Below are 18329 nucleotides of genomic sequence, written 5' to 3'. Positions count from 1 at the left end.
GGATATTAATACGCTCAATATCTCGAAGTGGAGAATGGGGGAGACGAGATGGAAGTGTTCCGCTGTGTTTTAATGACAGAGGGAAGCTCTCTGGAGGCAGAGAGGCCCATTCCCTGAATTTTTCATAGCAGGCTTCACGGTGAGATGACCAAAAGACACCTTGATACGCTCCCCATCTCGTCCTCTGAGAGCAGCCCTTCATCAGCCGTCTTGCCCACCTGATGAGATGAAGTCAGGAGAAAATAAAAGTCCAAATTGTTTGGGGAAAGGAGGGGCATAAGAAAGTTAACATTGCTGCTGATGGATTTTGCTGAACGGATTCACATCGTAGAAATGTGTCCAACTAAATTGAATTTGGCTGGGTATTCCCATGACCCCACGTATTCCATTTAATGGACTTAAACACATTTTGCACTACTGAGCCACTCCTTCATAAATCGGAATAAATAATGGCAAAGTAAGCCAAATGTTCTTTTTATAAACATTCGAAAATCTTGTAGGTAGTAATATTTTAACACTATGGCAAAGTGCTCATGAGCTCGTTAAGTCGAACATGCAGGTATGAGGCCAAACTTTGTTGTCGAACATGTCAAATAGCAAAGCACCATCCATGTCAATCATGAAACAAACGGCACGTTTCTATTTATAACCCAAGTGGGGAGGGCGAGGCAAGGAAAAGCATCAGCAGGATGCCTTCTGCTAGAAAGTGGCTATTTGACTAAATCATTTTTCATTGCTTCATATTAGTTAATGTTGTGTACAATTAATGGGTTGCTGTACTGTACATGTCATCATCTTGTAACAGTTTACAGATTGTGTTTATGAAGCTCGTTTGGAAATGATAGCCTCTCCTGATTGTACTTTTCCCACCATGTGTTATTCCCTAGCTAAATTGTTTAGGTATGTCATACTGAATATCACATAAAGTTTCATAAGTGCTATAAAATGACTGCCAAGCCTTGGAGACACAACCACAGCGGATGATCTGAAATCCACTTTGCCTGTGATCTCAGCTATCCACAAAATCCCTTTTGGCCTCCTTCTTATAACGACTGCAATTAGACGAGGTAAAAGGATCATGTTTTTCGTCTTTAGCGTCCCTTTGGTAAACATTGCCGTTAGGATCAATTAACCAGCGGCTAATGAGCAAAGTGGGGTTCTGTCCTAATATCGCACTGCTTTTCATTGGTATTTTTTAATGAATGACTTTTTAAGTCAAAATTGCCAAAGTTTTTAATTGTTTTTCTTTTTGAGTGAGTGTGGAGGGGGATCATAGTCTTAATTATAAAGGGCAGGGTTTTAAGTGAGGGGGATTTAGACTTTTAATTAAAGTGGAATTTGATGTAAGCAACAGGCTGGATTCATTTTCCGACAAAATTTCCCCTCTGCGGTTCCCATCGCTATTTCTCATCAGCCCAAATGGTGTCAATGTCTCCCTCCTTGTGGGCTGGTGCTGTTGGGAGACGGATTAGAGATCTTTGAGAATATCATTTTCAAACTGCTGGCGAGAAGGAGGGGCTTTGCTCGGGTTTTGGTCATTCCAAGATGGAATTGTTGAGCTTCAGATAAATGATGCTACGATGCTTTTCTTGCTCTTCACCTCCCCTCTCCTCCTCCTCCTCCTCCTCCTCCTCCTCCTCCTCCTCAATCCCTTAATAGCACATAAGGATGTTTTCATAGGGGTGATGAATTGGGCTGAAGTGATTAGTGTGGTGTGAAATGTGATTACATTCACTAGCTTTGCTGATTTGTTGAACAGATGCCCTCTGCAAGCTTGACTTTAGTATGTTAGTGTTTAACTAGTCATCCCCCAGAGCGAGAAGTCTCAATAGAGATTCACAGGTTAATTGGCTTGATTATGGATGGTGTTCCTCCAGGATCCCGGCAAGAATGCAATATGCGCTTCATTTGTTATCAGGGGAGTTGATATCACTCACTTACTTCATATAGTATATACGTATGCAACATAAAGATAGAGTTTGACGAGTTCTACTTTTTCCCATGAAAATGTCATATTGTTTTCATAACTGTACATGCACAGCTTGTTTGTGGATTTCAACTAACGACTAAAGTGCACTGTTTATCACGATTATCTTTATTGATGGCAATTTGTCAAACTAAAATCGAAAGAGTCGGAAGGAAAAATCCTTTTTTGAATTGTTGCAATCTGGTAAGCTGCTTTGCTAGTTCAAAATGCTGCACTAGTGTGTGCAGAACACAAAACAAATGATTCCATGCCAGTAGAAAGTAGAGAAAAGAACCAGCCAAGGGTCTATAAAAATATTAACTTTGCGATTATTTAATTTTATTATTTAATTTAATTTTATTTTTTGCTGTTGTGTTTTTCCAATCATAGACGAGACTCTCAAAACAGGTTGATTTCAATCAGGCATGAAAAGAGGCTTATGTTTTTTTACACCATTGAGGCATGGTTATTAAGATACTTGGGAAGTGTCTTTAATTCCGGGGGGAGGAATCATATGTCTCCTTTAAAAGTGAATAGCAGTCATAAGTGATGTGACGCTGCCTGTTGTCTTTCTCCTTCCGGTCCCGTTTGTGTGATTACGCCAATCACTTTCATTAACATGCCTTGCCATTAATGTCATTTCCCATGCTTTCTTACACGCACACTAATGACAAGCACTCAGCTGTAGGTTGATTTCGGTCGATCCAAAGTACATCTCGCTATTACTTGAAACCTCTGACACGGAATCAACTCATCTCATCACGATACAGTATTCATAAACACTGATCTTGATTAACAACAATCCAGCAGCATAATCAGCCATTTGAGTTGCTGCTTCTTTTTCTTGCTTTGCCCTGAATCAATTTCACAGCCCCACCTTTTCCTTATGTTTCTCAAAGAGGAAAACAATTTGGATTGGCAGACATCAGTCTTTCCCCTTTTTCTCCAATTTGTGTTCAATGTGTTGCTTCCCATTTTTGCACACTGCTTTTGACAATACTTAGTTTTCATTCGTGCCTATTGTTCCCTTCATCGTCTCCTTTCTCATGTGTCTCTCGGCTTTGCTTAACGTTTCCCTTCAGATGCACATTAACCGTGTACTTAAAAGAACAAAATGAGTGCAAGGGGACTTATGGGATATTGGCAGAATGTTGGTTGGATACAAGCTCTGGCATCAGATATGAAATCAATAGGGACAATTTAATAAAACAACGCACGGGATTTGCAATATCTCCTTTTCAAAGACGCTATTCTCTGTTTGGTGCAGATTATCATCTTTAAATGACAAGGAAATGGAAGGTTTGACGGTATTTATTTTTAGACGTGACAACAGTCAATATGTAGAATGTGCTTTTAAGAAGATAAATTCACATAGAGTCTATGTAAAAAGAAAACTGCAATGTTTTCACTGCGGCGCTTCTATTTACCATCTGCATTTTGCAGATAGCGTTTATATATTTTTTCCTTTCATGTTTAATGCAAATGCCTGCATTATTGGTCCATGCATGTGGGCTGCTAAAGATGAGCTTGATAACGCAAAGTGTCAATTTACCGTGACCACTAGTCTGTGACATTAATCAAAATGTCAACCCTAACATACACGGGGGGCTCCATTCCATGCTGCATTATATTAATAAATAATATTTGAAGAATGAAGTCATTAATATTCATAAGTCATTCACTTGGGCCTCTCTCTCAACCAGTGATCAGTGTATTTCTTGCGAGGTGGTCACGCCGTCACTTGGGTTACACAGCCAATTGGATGGTGTGGTAATGCTGCAAAGCAACAAAATTACGAGAATGATGATAATAATAGTAAATATGATTAAAAATAAATCAATAAATAATCATTTAGTATGATTTTTTTAGTATCAGTATTCCTGTACGCGCGTGTACCTAATTTTGTCACTTTCCATGTCCTTTCATCGTGAGCTGTTCATGCTCTTCAGTTTTTATTTGGTAGTATCAAGGTAAATAATCTTCTTAAGTTTTGTTTTCTTTAATTCCCAATGCTTACTGGCGCAGCCCATTTGTCATGATTAGGCTTACATGGCACCATGATAATGACAAACAGTGGAATGAATATTCATCCACTGGGACTTTCTCCAAATATACGCTAAATAGTCAAATGGAAAAAGGTGGCTTATACATTATTCCAGTCAAAGTTTGATTTAATTTGCAACTGCTGTGTTACTTTGTGAGTAATTCAAAGATGTAACCAACCATCCACCATACTGCCTCTTTGTGTTGGTAAACTTTGGATTGCTGCATCCTTCAAAACGTTTTCTTTCTCGATGGAATTGGCCAAGGTTATTCCCCACGTTTTGTATTTTCTTTTGTAGCTGGAGCTCAATTGAAAGAACTTGATTATACTTTTACTTTCTAATGCATTGCATTTGCTGCTACGCTTCTCTCAACGCTCCACTGAGGATTTGAAGTGGAAAATAACATCAGGTGTGCTTTAAGCAGAATAAAAGTCTTCATTTACGCGCACGGCTTTGACAGCGAGACGGCTGCATGTTCGGGAGTTTGAACACAAAATTGCATATTTCTGCTACTGGATATTGGTTAGAAGCAGGGCTGTGGACTCGGTCGGATTTTTGCACCGAGTCCGGCCTCTTGACCACCGAGTCCGAGTCCGTGTCCGAGTCCGAGTCCGGCTGTCCATTTTTTCTGCTAATTCATGTGACTGCTTAGTCTTTATTCAAGGCTAATTTAGATCAAAATCAAAATAATGATATAAGCTGGGTGACATAATCATCCTTGACATTGGTACATAATGTAAACATTAGCCTAAGTGCAACTCAACGTGGCCGCATTGATCGTAAGCAGGGCTGTGGACAGTATTCCTACGCGCATTCTCAGCAGCATGATGAAAATAAAATTGAACGTATTTTTTTTTTATTGTCGGACTCGGTGGACTCGGTCAAAATCAGCACCGAGTCCGGCAAAAATGACCGAGTCCGACCGAGTCCGAGTCCCCGAGTCCGAGTCCGAGTCCGGCAAAAATGACCGAGTCCGACCGAGTCCGAGTCCCCGAGTCCACAGCCCTGGTTAGAAGGAATACTTGCGGAAATGAGCATAGCCAGCTTTGTGTTTGGAGGCTGGCTTGAGTCTTTGGGTGTACTTGTTCCAATTCTACCCCACTTTGGTGCTTCATATTTCATCACTTCATTATACAAACTTGACATTATCAGAGTCCTTGATGCCTCTTTCGAGTCTTGATCATTTCGATTGTGCATGTTAGACCAATATGGCTGTGCTCTTGCATGGACAAGCGTAGCTTCAGTTCTGATATTTCAGTTCAATTTCGATAATGCAAGGTGGCAAGTCAACGTATGTAACTCTAACCATTCAGTGTATGCTGAATAGCATCCGGTCGTTGTATCTTCAGTCACATCTCGCACATTGGATATCCTAATGAAGGGCATTCAAAGGACTTGGTTGAGTCTTTTTGAAAGAAACCCGGAGAAACCTATTTATCTTCCCACTATCGGCACCTCTTATCCTGTGCAGGGTCAACTGGACCCCATTACGGCTGATGTCATGCAAGAAGTATGGTGCCCACTGGATAGATCACCAATCGTAGGTGAGAAGTTGGAAACAATTTGGGAAGACACAGGAGCAAGGCACAATTGACCTCTGTAGTTTGAAGTGACGCGAACCCACAGACAAACTTATTAAGAAAGCAGCCGGTGAGGGGAGTGAGACAGAGGCCAGCTAAGAGAGGAGACAGGAGGTAGATGCAAGAGATTGATGAGGGAGAGTGAGAAACTAATTCTCACTTCACTCTGGGCAGGAAGATTAAGGAAGATTAGAGAGATCGAGTGAGGAAAGGAGAGATGGACTGATAACTACCGCTGCATGCAATACAAGGAACTTTGAATGTCCACAGTGGGATGTAATGAAATGAAAATACACAACTGGGATAGACTTAAGAACACAGGTGACTTGCTCACAAATCAATCAAGTACAGAGGGGGGTTCTAAAAGCATTGATCTGCAAGTGTATAAACGTCTTTTAGCTCCGAGACCATTTCTGTTAGTGTGTTGAGATCCATGCCACAGAAGAGCGGCCGCAAAATCCAGGTAATCTCCATATCTCCTTTGGGATTTATCCTCTTGTAGAGACCAAGTCTGTGTGACGGTCTCGTTTACATTCAGTTTTTTAGCTTGTAAAAAAAAAAAAAAAATGGGTAAGGGGGGGTTAGGGGGAAACCTATTTTCCATTCCCTGCCACTGACATTTATTTATTCACTCTTAGGAGTGGAGCTGCAAAAATGTCAGTAGCTATAGGCAGCAGAAAATGTTTAAGGGGAAGCACTTGATAAAGATGTAAGAACCAAGTGCATTAACGTACACAACATATACCCACAAAAAAAAAAAAAAAACAAGGAAGGAACTATCTATAGGAAATAGAGGTACTGGTAGTCTCAATCCGTCATGCAGGATTATAGTGTAAACTTCTCCACGGCCCTGCCATGTGGATTTAATGCAAGAAACACACATGGCTTCTCTGCACACAGTGGCCTTATTATCCCAGCACCGTATTACAGACAAAAGGGTGGATGAAGATGCAGTGGGGTTCTTCTCCTGCCGTCGTCACTTTGTGATGTCTGCAATCCAAATCCCTAAAGCCTCGGAATCAAGGTCTTCCAGGGTACAACTTTGAGGGTGACTTTAACTTACACCTGTGTGGTGGAGGCGGGCTCATTACCGCGCCGCCACTGAGGAGGAGGTCATCACACTTACTGCCTGTCCCTTGTTTCCAGGGCCATTTTGTTCTTCATCGTCTTCTGTGTTCAGTGCCATTGATGGTTATAGATGACAAAGATATTAACTGGCTTGGCAAGGAGTGAGTTAAGCCACATTTTCACTTGCTCTGGATCCAGAACATTGGAAATGTATGAATGCACCCTGCAGAAAAAAAAAAAAAAGTCTGACACTGCCAAACTTTCATCTCAAATAGAAACACACCACTGAGTTAGGCAAATGTTGTTAAGAAATCTTCCCTCCAAACACCCCCACAGCCATCTTGGGCTGCTTTCAAACAGCAAGGAATAGGAGACAAATAGAAACAATGCTTCCGCAAAAAATATTGGAAAAAAAAAGAGGCTAAAATAAACATTTTGCCCACGTAGCAGAGGCTTTCACTTGATGACTGCCTCTGCAAAAATCTTCCAATGCTTTTTTTTCCCTCCATCTATCCAACGCTCATCTCAAGTAAAACTACTTGCATGGCGACCTTCTGGAGGTAGACAAATCGTTATTGCTGCCGAAGTTGACGGATAATAAATCAACACCCATTCTAGGTCATGTAATTAAGATGACAAAAATTAGAGGAGAAGGGTGACGGGGGTGTGTACTTCTGGAAGTCTGTGACTGACTGACTGACTGACAGTAATGTCACTGGTGTGACAAAATAAGCTCTCGGCCACGCATAATTCAGCAGTATTCAACCAACCTGTTGCTGTCCAAATAAGGGAAGCAACAGAAGGCGGGCAATTTTGTTTTCCTATTTGCATGAAGATGAGATTTGGTGGTCCAGCTTTGGTGGTTGAACATTGCAAATCGTGACCATCCTGTCTCTCTAGTATGCTCAACATTCGTTTCAATTCTGCAGACCTTCAGGGCTGCAAGGACCTATGACAGACAGGGGCCCTAGAAAGTCCTAGCTATTTTCTACTCACATGCCAGATTTTAACCCAGAACCTCTTGACTGTTCGGCAGACTCTCTCGTTGTGGATCGAAGAGTGATTTTTTTTCCCCCCCCTCCACAGCCAGGAATGCATTTCTTTTTAACAGCCGACAGGTAGTATAATTAGATGTGTTGGTGATGTCAAAGACGGTGGGGCTGCTTATTGATATACACATGAAAGTCTTAAATAATTTACAGTGGTTTCGTTGGTGAAAAGATTTTAACCCATTGTGGTTCGTTCTCTGTGCAGAGGTCCATGATATATTTTTTTTCCTTTGACCTCTTTTATTTTTGTATTGAACTGTTGTCGGCTTGTCACGGATCTATCTGTGTGAATATAGACACCGAGAGGCCATGAAGTACAGGAGTATTGCTCCCAGGCATGTTTAAGGTAAGAGTAAAAAGAGATAAACAACTTTTTCTACACAGAGGCCGAGTTGAAGTGCTTTGTTAAGAGTGAGGGGGTATTTTTGTGCTGTAAAACCAGGTGAAATAATAAATATATATATATAACGATTATTTTTATTTTACGTTAGGATGATGAAAATAATTCTATGATCAGAAAAGCCCAAAGGAGACATGAGCGAGGTCGTCCACCTTTTTTTCTTTTTTTATTATACCCATGTGAGGACGTGTCGTTCTGTACCCGTAGCTTAGGTCAACATGATGGTTGAGTCTCTCCACTGCCGAGTACATGTGAGATTGTGAGGCCAAGTCCGCAGCAGTCCCAAGGACTTGAGCTGAATGGCAGCCAGTGTGTTGAAAGGATCCCTTAGCTTTTTGAAGCTGCACATGCAGCCAGGCAGAAAAGGAGGCGAGACAAGCTTGTTAGCTTGTTGACAAGCATCAGGTGTAATTGCACTAAGGGCTTTGGCAGCACATGACTCAACATTTAGGGAAGAAAGAAAAAGAGCCTGATGTCCTACCAAGAAAGACCTTGGCAACCGTCAGAGTGTGTGCCCGACACTAAAACATCTACTGACCTTTGTGCATGAAGATCATTGATGCTGATGAGGCTCGTTTCTCATTAGGAAGGCCCGAAGGTGAAGACATGTCAGATGTTGTTTTTTTTTTGGTTTTTTTTTGTCATGATTGAGTCATGTAAGGTTTGTTAACATCTATTTTGATGCTCTATTCAATGATTCAGTTCAAGCTTCTCTTTCGGGAATGGTAGAAAGGGCTTTATTAAAAATTTTGCTTTCATATTTACCTGTAGGGAAAAATCTCATTTTATGATGGAAATATTTTTATTGGAACAATTTTTGTGCTTACACTTTGCAGTTGTGTACTGCATCAGATGTGTTTTTTTTTTTCTTCTTCAATGTTTGTTTTGTTTGGTGTGAACCTGTTTTGGACATTTTGGCCGTGACATTCTTTAGTGGAGATTATTGGCACTTGGGTCTGCGTGCACCTTCACCGACAACCTGTTTACAACAGTCCCACTGCGTCTCCCCTAGTTTTATTTTGGTGACTTGCTGGACCATTTGAATTTTGGTAGCATTTGGGCCATGCTATTTTATAGTGCGGTGATTATCAGCACGACTGGACCTCTGCAGTTTGTCTATGGTGATACAACTGCCAAGAGCTTTGCCCCAACTTTGAACCAGCTTGATGGCCCATGTCCTCCCAGCAAAGAGAGATATGAAGAGAGCTTACAGGCAACAAAGTAAAGTGATGCGAGAAAGAGGACTAAATGGGCCAGAAGAACTGAAACACTTCTTCTGGATGTGTGTTACTCGCCAGTGGACCAACTAACGACTGTTAAAAATCTGCAGTTTATTTACACTCAAATGCAGCTTCTAGCAACGTTTAGATTTATTTGTATGATTATTATATTTCTCGCATTTATTTATTTATTAGAAATACCACCCGCTTTAGAAATAACGTTGAGTAGAGTAAAAATATGTGAGGCAGAATTATTATTTTTCCTTAGTCCACAAAATGAAAATAGCCATTTCATATTTATAGCCACAGATTGAAATAAAAAGCCAGAAGGTAAAACTAAACATGCCACTTTGCATCCTCCTTCAACGGCTGGCACTAAAACCTAAACGACAATGAAGGTGATTTATTTGCAAACCTTTATGTGCTACTGTAAACACGTAAACTGGCTTGAAGGGTAATGTGTAGTAATAATAATTAACATTTAAACACGCCAATAACTGACATCGCAAGCATTCATAGCAGCATTGCTGTCATGATTGACATCTATTCCATTCAATGATGCAACAGAGGGAATGATGGATGATAGACTGTGCAGGAAAAAGAAACTGAAATGTAAATAAAGTTGAGAAACATCTTAATGAGGCACAGCTGTCAGGTCACCACAAAGTTCAAATAGATTGTGGCATTGTTGTACTGGGTGCTCTGGAAAAAAAGCAATAATGATGGTAATTGCACTCATAAAATTGTTCATAATATTAGAGAAGCAAATGTTAAACACCTCTCAATATGATCTTAAATTGTGCTCCACAATAATACAAATATTGTCACATCAAGTGTCAATTGTAATGAAAAATGAGTTTAAAAATGCTTGCTCTTGCAGCACAGTGGCAGATTGAGTGTTGGGTAGAATATTGGCATCATGTTTCGAATCAAACTTTTCTTCTTCTTGCTATAAACATTCCAAGTCATGCATGTCAGGTTAAGCTCAATTTAAAAATAGCGGGCAAAAGGTTTCATAATCCCCATTATGTTTAATATTCTCCATGCGGTCTGATTATTTTCATTATGTAAATGCATTTATGAGGCAAATGAAGCTTTAAATTACAAGCAATCACTGGGTCATAGTTGGTGTAGCCACACAGCGTGTCTGCATTGAATTGTTACAAGCACACAAAGCAGACTGAGAATGTCTTGAACTCGCGCCAAGGCAATAAAATATGGGCCACAAATGTTGTCCCTGTCACGACCCACTGGCATCGTGGTTCTCTCAACTGTCTCCTGTCAAGATTTATTAGATTTTTATTGCGTCTCTCACTTTTATACAGTGTAACCTAAGATAGAGAGGTAGGAGAGGAGCTTGTATTTGATGCAAAGAGACGGTTACATCAATTTCAAACCAGCTCAGCAGCAGCAGAAGCCAAAGTATAACTTTTGTCTTGCATAAGCGGATCAGAATTAATACTCAAGAAAAATGAGGAACTGAAATGTGCCTCTTATGTTTGTTTCGAAAATATATTTTCTGACCTTGCATATCCTGCTCATTTAATAATTCAATAAGTTTTTTATTTTGTTTCTTAATATTAGTTATAGCAACAGGCAATTATCTACATTCTGTACAGTAAGCATATATGTATTCTTGATATGTAAACAACATTTTGTAGAACTAAAGCATAGGTGTCAAATTCAAGGCCCGGGGGCCAGATATGGCCCACCACATCATTTTCATGTGGTCCGTGAAGACAAATTTTGCAACGACTTTGTGTCATTACTAAAATTACAAATTGTCTTCACTTTAAAAAAAAATAGATATTGCTTGCAATTTCTACTACCATCCATCTTTTAAAAATATTTGAACAGTTTTTACAAGTCTCTGATTTCAACTGTACTGTATATAGAAGTAACCGCGACAAAAACGAGTTTGACACCCCTGCACTTCACAGCTTTAGTGCTACAAATGATAGTTATACTGTTTACCACGGATTTGAAAAGGGCTTTTGTGCTTATTTGTGCACGCCGACCTTCCTATGGGCAAGCGCACCTGCTGTCAGTCCTTCAGCAAGGCTAAGACGTATTTGAATCAGATATTTATGCATTCAGAAAGGAACGAGCTCCCCCCCCCCCATCCTTGCTTACTGACAGGCTTACTTTTTATCTGACAAGGTTCAAGGCAAGGCCGACGATGCTTTGTACTTAAACATACCGCGTTGCTCTTCCAACGAGGGCCTCAACCCCCTTCCCCCCAAATCCATCAGAACTTACTTCGGTACTTATTTCCCGGAACCCTACACTTGCCCTTGTAAAGCCATACATAATTCTTTTGAGGTCCAGCCTTTCTTGTGCATAAGCACACTCCAGTTTTGTCTTGGACTTTTCTGAGTCCATAGAGGCATTCCCCTGGGCTTTCTTTACCTTCCCAAGCAGCTTGAAGGATTTTGGTTTGTTTGGAGATTTTCTGTTTATTCTGAGCCTGTTCAAAAAAAAATGTGTATTTGATGATGTAGCATTCTTTAGCATGGAAGTAGACAAGTAAGTATTGTTGGGCTTCCTTAGTGTCTTTCTCTGTGTGTCATTTTAGCCAAACTAAAAGAGGATTGACAGTGAGCAAGGAGGCAAATCGTAATTACAATTTCCAGTCTCGTTACTCAGGTGACAAAGAACAATCAATGGTAAGGATCTGCCTCCAATACTCACACACCCTGAGATCATTTGCGTTTTAAGTGGGCTGGGACTAGTAGTGGAAATTTAATTAAGATATTTATGGTACCAATTAATCAACTCACTGAGAGACCTGCTGCAGATATACTGTCCTTACAAAGATATGCACAATTGCAATAATGTATGTATTGGGAAAAAAAAAAAGACCTAAGCTATACATTTTCTAAAAGTCTCATTTAAGGAGTGCTCTCTTGTGTTTCCAACTCCTGTCATGTTTATTTACTGGAATTAATGGTGCTGGGTGTGCGATAACAAGCAAAATCTTTGCTTGGATATGAGAACAATATCAATGATTTTTAAGTTATTGCTAACTGTGAAGAGAAAATGTCATCTGTAATGCACAGGAGAGGAATTGGTAAATAAAAATGACATCATATACCGTGTTATTTATGTATTCAAATGTAACAGGCAAAACACAAGGGATATCCCGAGTTTGCTTTTAAAAATCCGCGATTATTAATGTTCTGGGTTCTTGGGAGAGGCTGTTCCACAGACGTAGGCTGTAATATCTGAAAAGTGCCTCACTGTGGCTTTTGGCTCGCTCATTATTATTAAAAGATGGAAACCAGATCACATGAGGGCTATAGAAGGCTCTTAAAAAAAGATTTCTATTGCAATCATTTGCTCCAGGGTCAAACGTGCAACAAGTGTAAAAATTTGCTCTTAATCTGTTTTTTTCTTGATAATACATTTTACAATAATACATAAGATCCACTATCCCAGGCCACATGGTTAGAAGGAAACAACCAAATAACCACATAGTGATTTCTTCTCCCCTGGTGGATAAATTCAAAGATAGCACAAAGTATATAAAGTGCAAGAACTCATTCTGTTCATTTCCCCAGGAAAATAAACTCGCTCAAAAACGGAATATTATTGCAGTACTATGTTTGTCTTGAATGAATGAATGGACAACATCAGTGTAATTTGTCCCACCATGTATCAATGTGTCCCAATAATAACAACATGTATTTGCATGCAAGTAGAATCCCTTGCGTTATTTATTTTTAAGATCACAGCGCACTGATTCAGTGTCAGACGAAATAACCACAAATATGGATGCTCGGCTGAGCTATGTTGATATGCTGCCCTACATCCCAGCACCTGCCCCAGGCTTGTTAACAAGGTGCCCGTAGCGATGATTGCCTGGCCATCAAAATCCCTGGCTGATAACTTCCTCTGGGAGGGAGGGAGGTAGGGAGGCAGGAAGAACGCCTTCGCCATTGAATTCACCCTGATCAGCACCTCATGTTGTACATTGGCAATAACACTCATCTAAATTTGACCCATGATTCCATTCTGTCAAATACGTCTGACATTTTGCGCTTACTCGGATGTCAATACCACTTGTATTCTTTGTGCCGTTTTCCCATCAGATTTGGATGCAAAATTATGGAGCGATAGCCTTGTTGTCAAGAGCCAAGACTCCTGTCACTTTCAATGTTGCAAGGCCCACCAATGATATTGGCTGATTGATTGAAGTGTCAGCGCTTAAAGGGTGAGGGACACGCTGACAGTCGGCTGATTGACACACATGAGAGAGAGATGGAGCTAGTAGGCTACTAAAACAAAAGCAGGCAGATAAGGACCTCCATGAGCTGAGAGGGTTGGGAGATGTGGGAAGCCAGAAGAGGGAGGGATAGCTAATCGTCTTCCCTGTTAATTCACTTCATGTTGAGAGCAGTTAAGAGAAAGATGCAGGCTGCGGAATGTTCCTCCCAGCTGCACCCTGACTTCAGTCATGCCCTGTGAGTTGCTGACAGGATCTGACATTGCCAAAAACCAAAGAAGTGTCACCAGCAAAAGCAGAATGTGGATGCAAATTGTGCTCCTGATGTGAAACGAAATGCCCAACGCTGTTAGAGATAACTTGGCAAGGGTTTGGCTTCTCAATGTCAGGGAAGGATTTTGCCAAGTGATCTAATCTGCTATCTGTTGAAATCTTGCTTATACTGCCTCTTTGATTCACACTGTTTTCCATGCAGGATGCGACCGCAGGCCAAGATTATTGCTGATGGTGCAAATGCACTGACGTGTCCAATGTCTATAAGCACTGATACTTCATTTAATATTGCTGAAATTATTTCACAAATGAAGCCCTTGTGGCTCACATGCAGCTGCTACCAACTACTACATCAAATTTGGGTTCCCAGCAGGATTGAAATCGTTTTAGATTTTTCAACATTTGTTGTTTGAATTCAGTTAGTTTTAATAACTTCTTGAAACAGATTTTCATTAGTTCATGTTTTTTTAAATGCTTAGTTTCATTTTTGGTTTTATTAGTTCCTTCTTTTTAATAATGGCTATTTGTCAGTGTGAGATTAAAAATGGCTACAATAAATGTTGTATGAAAAAAAACAAACAACAAAAAAGCATTTTTAAAAAAATGTATTTATTTACTCACAACTAACAGATGAACAACGATTCACAAACTGAATAAAAAAAGTGTCTCTTCACCTTCCAAGTGACCGGCAGAGTTGACCTTAGATTTGCTCCTTTGTTCCATATAGCTTGATCTTTCATTTTGTTTACACTTGCTATATTCTATTTGATTTGGTTGAATTCATACATTGATTTAGTTACCTTTGGTTTTGTTTTGAAAACAAATTCCCTTGTGACTGTTACCTGTCTCATCATGTATTCATGACATCCACTGCTCATCAGTCTATTCATCTTGATTTCAATCTTTCTTGTCTCTCCTCTCGTCTTGGGTGTTTAGCCGCATGTCAACAGTGACTGAAGTTTCCTCTGAGTTTTACACCTCACTCTCCTGATTTATAGTTCAGTTTGTTATGACACGTGGCAAGCTCCACTTCTGTAGCTAATCATTTTAATCATCCAGTCATTTGAAACAGTGGCAACCTACTGCAACATGAAAACAACTTCATTTCACCATCCTGACATAAAAGAAAGGTAACACCAGATTACGACATGAGCAGATGATACAGAAATACCACTCTGCTCTATTTTATCCTAAATCAAGCAGACTGATTGATGTGTGACATTTGGATTCGTCTGCGGTGCTCCTATTATGAAAGCCACATGCTGAGCGTGCGAGTGAGTGAGTCAAAAGTGTCTGACAGTGACAAGAAAGTGCCTCAGCATCAATGGCTTTCATCTGTATTGACATACTAAGTGACTGATCAAAGTACAATGTTAATCCAGCTAATTCATTAAGCATGAAAAGGAAATGAAAAGGGTTTGGCAGTGTCTGCGCATTTTTATTCTGAAATGCTGAGAGCACTTTGTAACATTTATTGCACAGTCATGTAAAACAGAAGAACTGTGGAGCATTTTGTTCCCGCGCAGTGCAGTGATTTAAATTGACGTGTTCTGAGCCTTGTCATGTGAATTTTGATTGCTATTCTGTTAATGGGTCTGTCATATCCGAATGTCTTTGTTATTCTGCGAAGCTCCACTTTGAATTAACCTATTGCAATGATTAAAGTTTGAACACCTTGTTTCTTTTTCTCTTAGGATCTTCACCTCCCTTTTAGAAACTGAATGAGGATCACCGCAGGAGGGGTGGAATAAAACAAAACAAAGGGGGAGAGAGAAAGACCCCAGAGAGATAGACGGACATATTAAGTATTGCGGGGAAGAAGGATTGACTGATACCTGCCCTGCAGCTCAGTGAAGGGCATAGATTGAAAGCGTGACAGGTGGGGCATGAAAACAGGCAAAGCTGCAGAAAGAATGACGACAGCTGGAAAGCAAGCCCTGCCTCACAGCAAATCTTGCTCCAATTAGGACATCTCGCTACGAGACAAGATGATTACGAGAAATCTGCTCCTACTGGTTTCCATCTGCCTGTGGGACGACGGGCTGTTGGGATGGGCCTCGGCCAGCAAGGTTCTGCGGATCAGAGGAGTAGCTGGCTCGCACATGATGAAAATTGAGGAGAACAGAGCTTCAGATCATTGGGAAGGAAGCATGGATGCAAATGGAATGCCTGTGGTGACTCATAGAAATTTGATCAATCATGCACAGGCAGGTGACACTGGAGCTCTTTCTCACGCCAAAGCGCCGCCCAATCACGGCGCTCCATCTGCTGTCATCAAGGAGAGGCTAACTCTCAAGCCCAAGTATGAGGTCCAATCTGTCAACAAGAAGGATTTGAGTCAGGATTTGAAGAAAATCAAGAACAATACCAAGAATGTTGAGACCAAAATAGGAAAAGCACAAATGGCATTGCATCATAAGCTTGACTTGCATTCTAATAAAACTCGCATTAGATTAGGTTCAAAGGGCAAAAGCAGAGCCGATTCGAGTGTTTATTCAACAGGTGTGCCCGTAAAGGGACTCAACGTTGAAGCAAACCGAAAACTCAACCTCAGTGGAAGTTACGAGGTTTTGAAAGTGCTGTCTAAAGAGAACCTTGTGAGGATAGTCAATTCCCAAATGCAGAATCTTCCCATTCTTAGCTTTCCAAGCAAGGGGAGCCGGAGCAGGAAAAGAGATTTGATTGACGTTAATCACAGACAGTTTGAGGCGTTGAAAATGTCAAGACAAGATACGTCCATCACTCAGTCACACGCTGGATTTGATAATCAGACTGCATTTCCCAATCTAAATCTGGTCAGCACTCCAGAGCTTAATCGGGACCAGAGTTCTGACACTCGTAATAATCCCAAAGTGAGTTCCCCAAGTTTAAGTAAAGGCCAAGACATTTTGGAGCTACAAGTTTCAGATGGTGGCGATAGCAGGAAAAAACATGCTCTATTAACGGCAACACTTGTTGAAAAAGTCAATCTCATTTTGGACAAAGATGTAGCCATCAACCAAACGGAATCCCCTCTTCAATTGAGAAAATATTTTCCTTCGGAAAGAAATAGCTCCACTCCATCTGTGCTGACAACGCAACCCCAGGGACTACGATCTGGGAACGCAACGGCAGATTCCCACAGAGACTTATTAACAGAGTCAGTTCATGCTGCTCAAACAGAGCTCAGCTCAGCTCACTACTCAGTAGATGAAGACAGAAAAGTTGTCAACAGCAGCCATGTCCTGAGGCTTCACCCAGCTCCGGAATGGAGCCGCTCAGCTAAAGGTGATGGCGAGCAGTTGCCCGATCCAGACGACAGTGGCCTCGTGTTTGAAGAAGCAGAGTCTGGGGACGAGGCTGCCGAGCCTTCAGAAGAAAACAGGTCACGCTCTCGCAGCAGGAGAAGTTGGATATGGAATCAGTTCTTTGTGATTGAAGAATACGCTGGACCTGAACCTGTGCTCATTGGCCGGGTAAGTCAAATTATTTATAATTGACATCTTTTAATGAATATTTTGTTCATGCACAAGGTGGCACGTTTTCATTACAAGCTCCTTACATGGAACATTTAACCCCAGGTTCCCTCAGGTACTTATCTTGCAAGTTGCGTTTTGCATAATCCAACCTGCATTTTTTTTATTTTTAATATCTTGTTATAAACTTACAATTGGAATTGATTTCCATTGCTCCAGTGCAATGCATTGCCTTCGAGGAATCTGTTAAACCTTCAATGAATCAATTGTTAACTGAGGTGCAAGAAAATCCCAAGATTCCATCTGACCAAGAGTTTGGTCATGATCACTTGCAATCTACTCCTGCCTTTGGGGATTGACATATCCACAGGAATTAATAGCCTTACCTTCTCTCCTCCAACATTGATCCACAGCCCAAGGCAGAACACAAGCGTGTTCCTTCATTTCCCAGCATGTCAGTTCAAGTCCCACAGGTGCCAGTAATGCTATTTGGTTGGCCCTGATTTAGTTGAACAGGACTTATTCTCAGCACAACAAACAACAGACCATAGTTACAAAACTCTCCCGTGTCAGGTCTTACTTATTAATTGATCAGGTGTGCCTAATGAGCCACAGAATGAGAATCAGGTCATGACATCTGCATTGACGGCAGTTTTCCTGCCTTTCTATCCTACGACAGCGACAGTACAGTAGATGAGCTCATTTGTAAGCCTTTGTGGCTATTTGACTGAGCAAATGAATAATCATGAGCTGCATAGAACTGCTGCAGGCTCTTTTAAACTTCACAGTAGGAATTAGCTGCTTGTGATGGTTGGCTGGAAATGATGGGCAAAAGAACCCAACCGTGTTGATGAGTACTTCTAACAATCATTAAAAGGTCAACACTGTTTTATGGACAACCTACCAGAAAGTTGCAATAAATATGATTATTAGTTCAAGTTTATGAATGATCTTAGGGGCAGTAGCACAGCCACAAAATCCCGTTTCACTCTGGATGTGATGATTTTGTCGGCCATGTTTGAAATGAATGACCAATTAAAGTACGCTG

The 18329-nt window shown here is 40.7% G+C and overlaps 1 protein-coding gene across 4 annotated transcripts in view; it reads left to right on the top strand.

Moving 5' to 3' along the window:
* cdh24b (cadherin 24, type 2b) overlaps positions 1 to 18329 on the top strand; it is a 111505-nt gene that overhangs the window by 27101 nt on the left and 66075 nt on the right. For all 4 annotated transcript variants that reach the window (XM_088396420.1, XM_088396419.1, XM_088396415.1 and 1 more), the window contains exon 3: positions 15521 to 17281. In XM_088396420.1, coding sequence (XP_088252546.1) covers positions 15815 to 17281 — 1467 coding nt within the window. In that variant the 5' untranslated portion in view covers positions 15521 to 15814. The remainder of the gene's footprint in view (positions 1 to 15520; positions 17282 to 18329) is intronic.

The sequence above is a fragment of the Syngnathus floridae genome, chromosome 14, assembly GCF_059516105.1.
Source record: "Syngnathus floridae isolate MCC-2025c chromosome 14, RoL_Sflo_1.0, whole genome shotgun sequence".
Taxonomy (NCBI): domain Eukaryota; kingdom Metazoa; phylum Chordata; class Actinopteri; order Syngnathiformes; family Syngnathidae; genus Syngnathus; species Syngnathus floridae.
The sequence above is the reverse complement of the archived record's forward strand: the minus strand, read 5'-3'. Positions and strand labels throughout refer to the sequence as shown.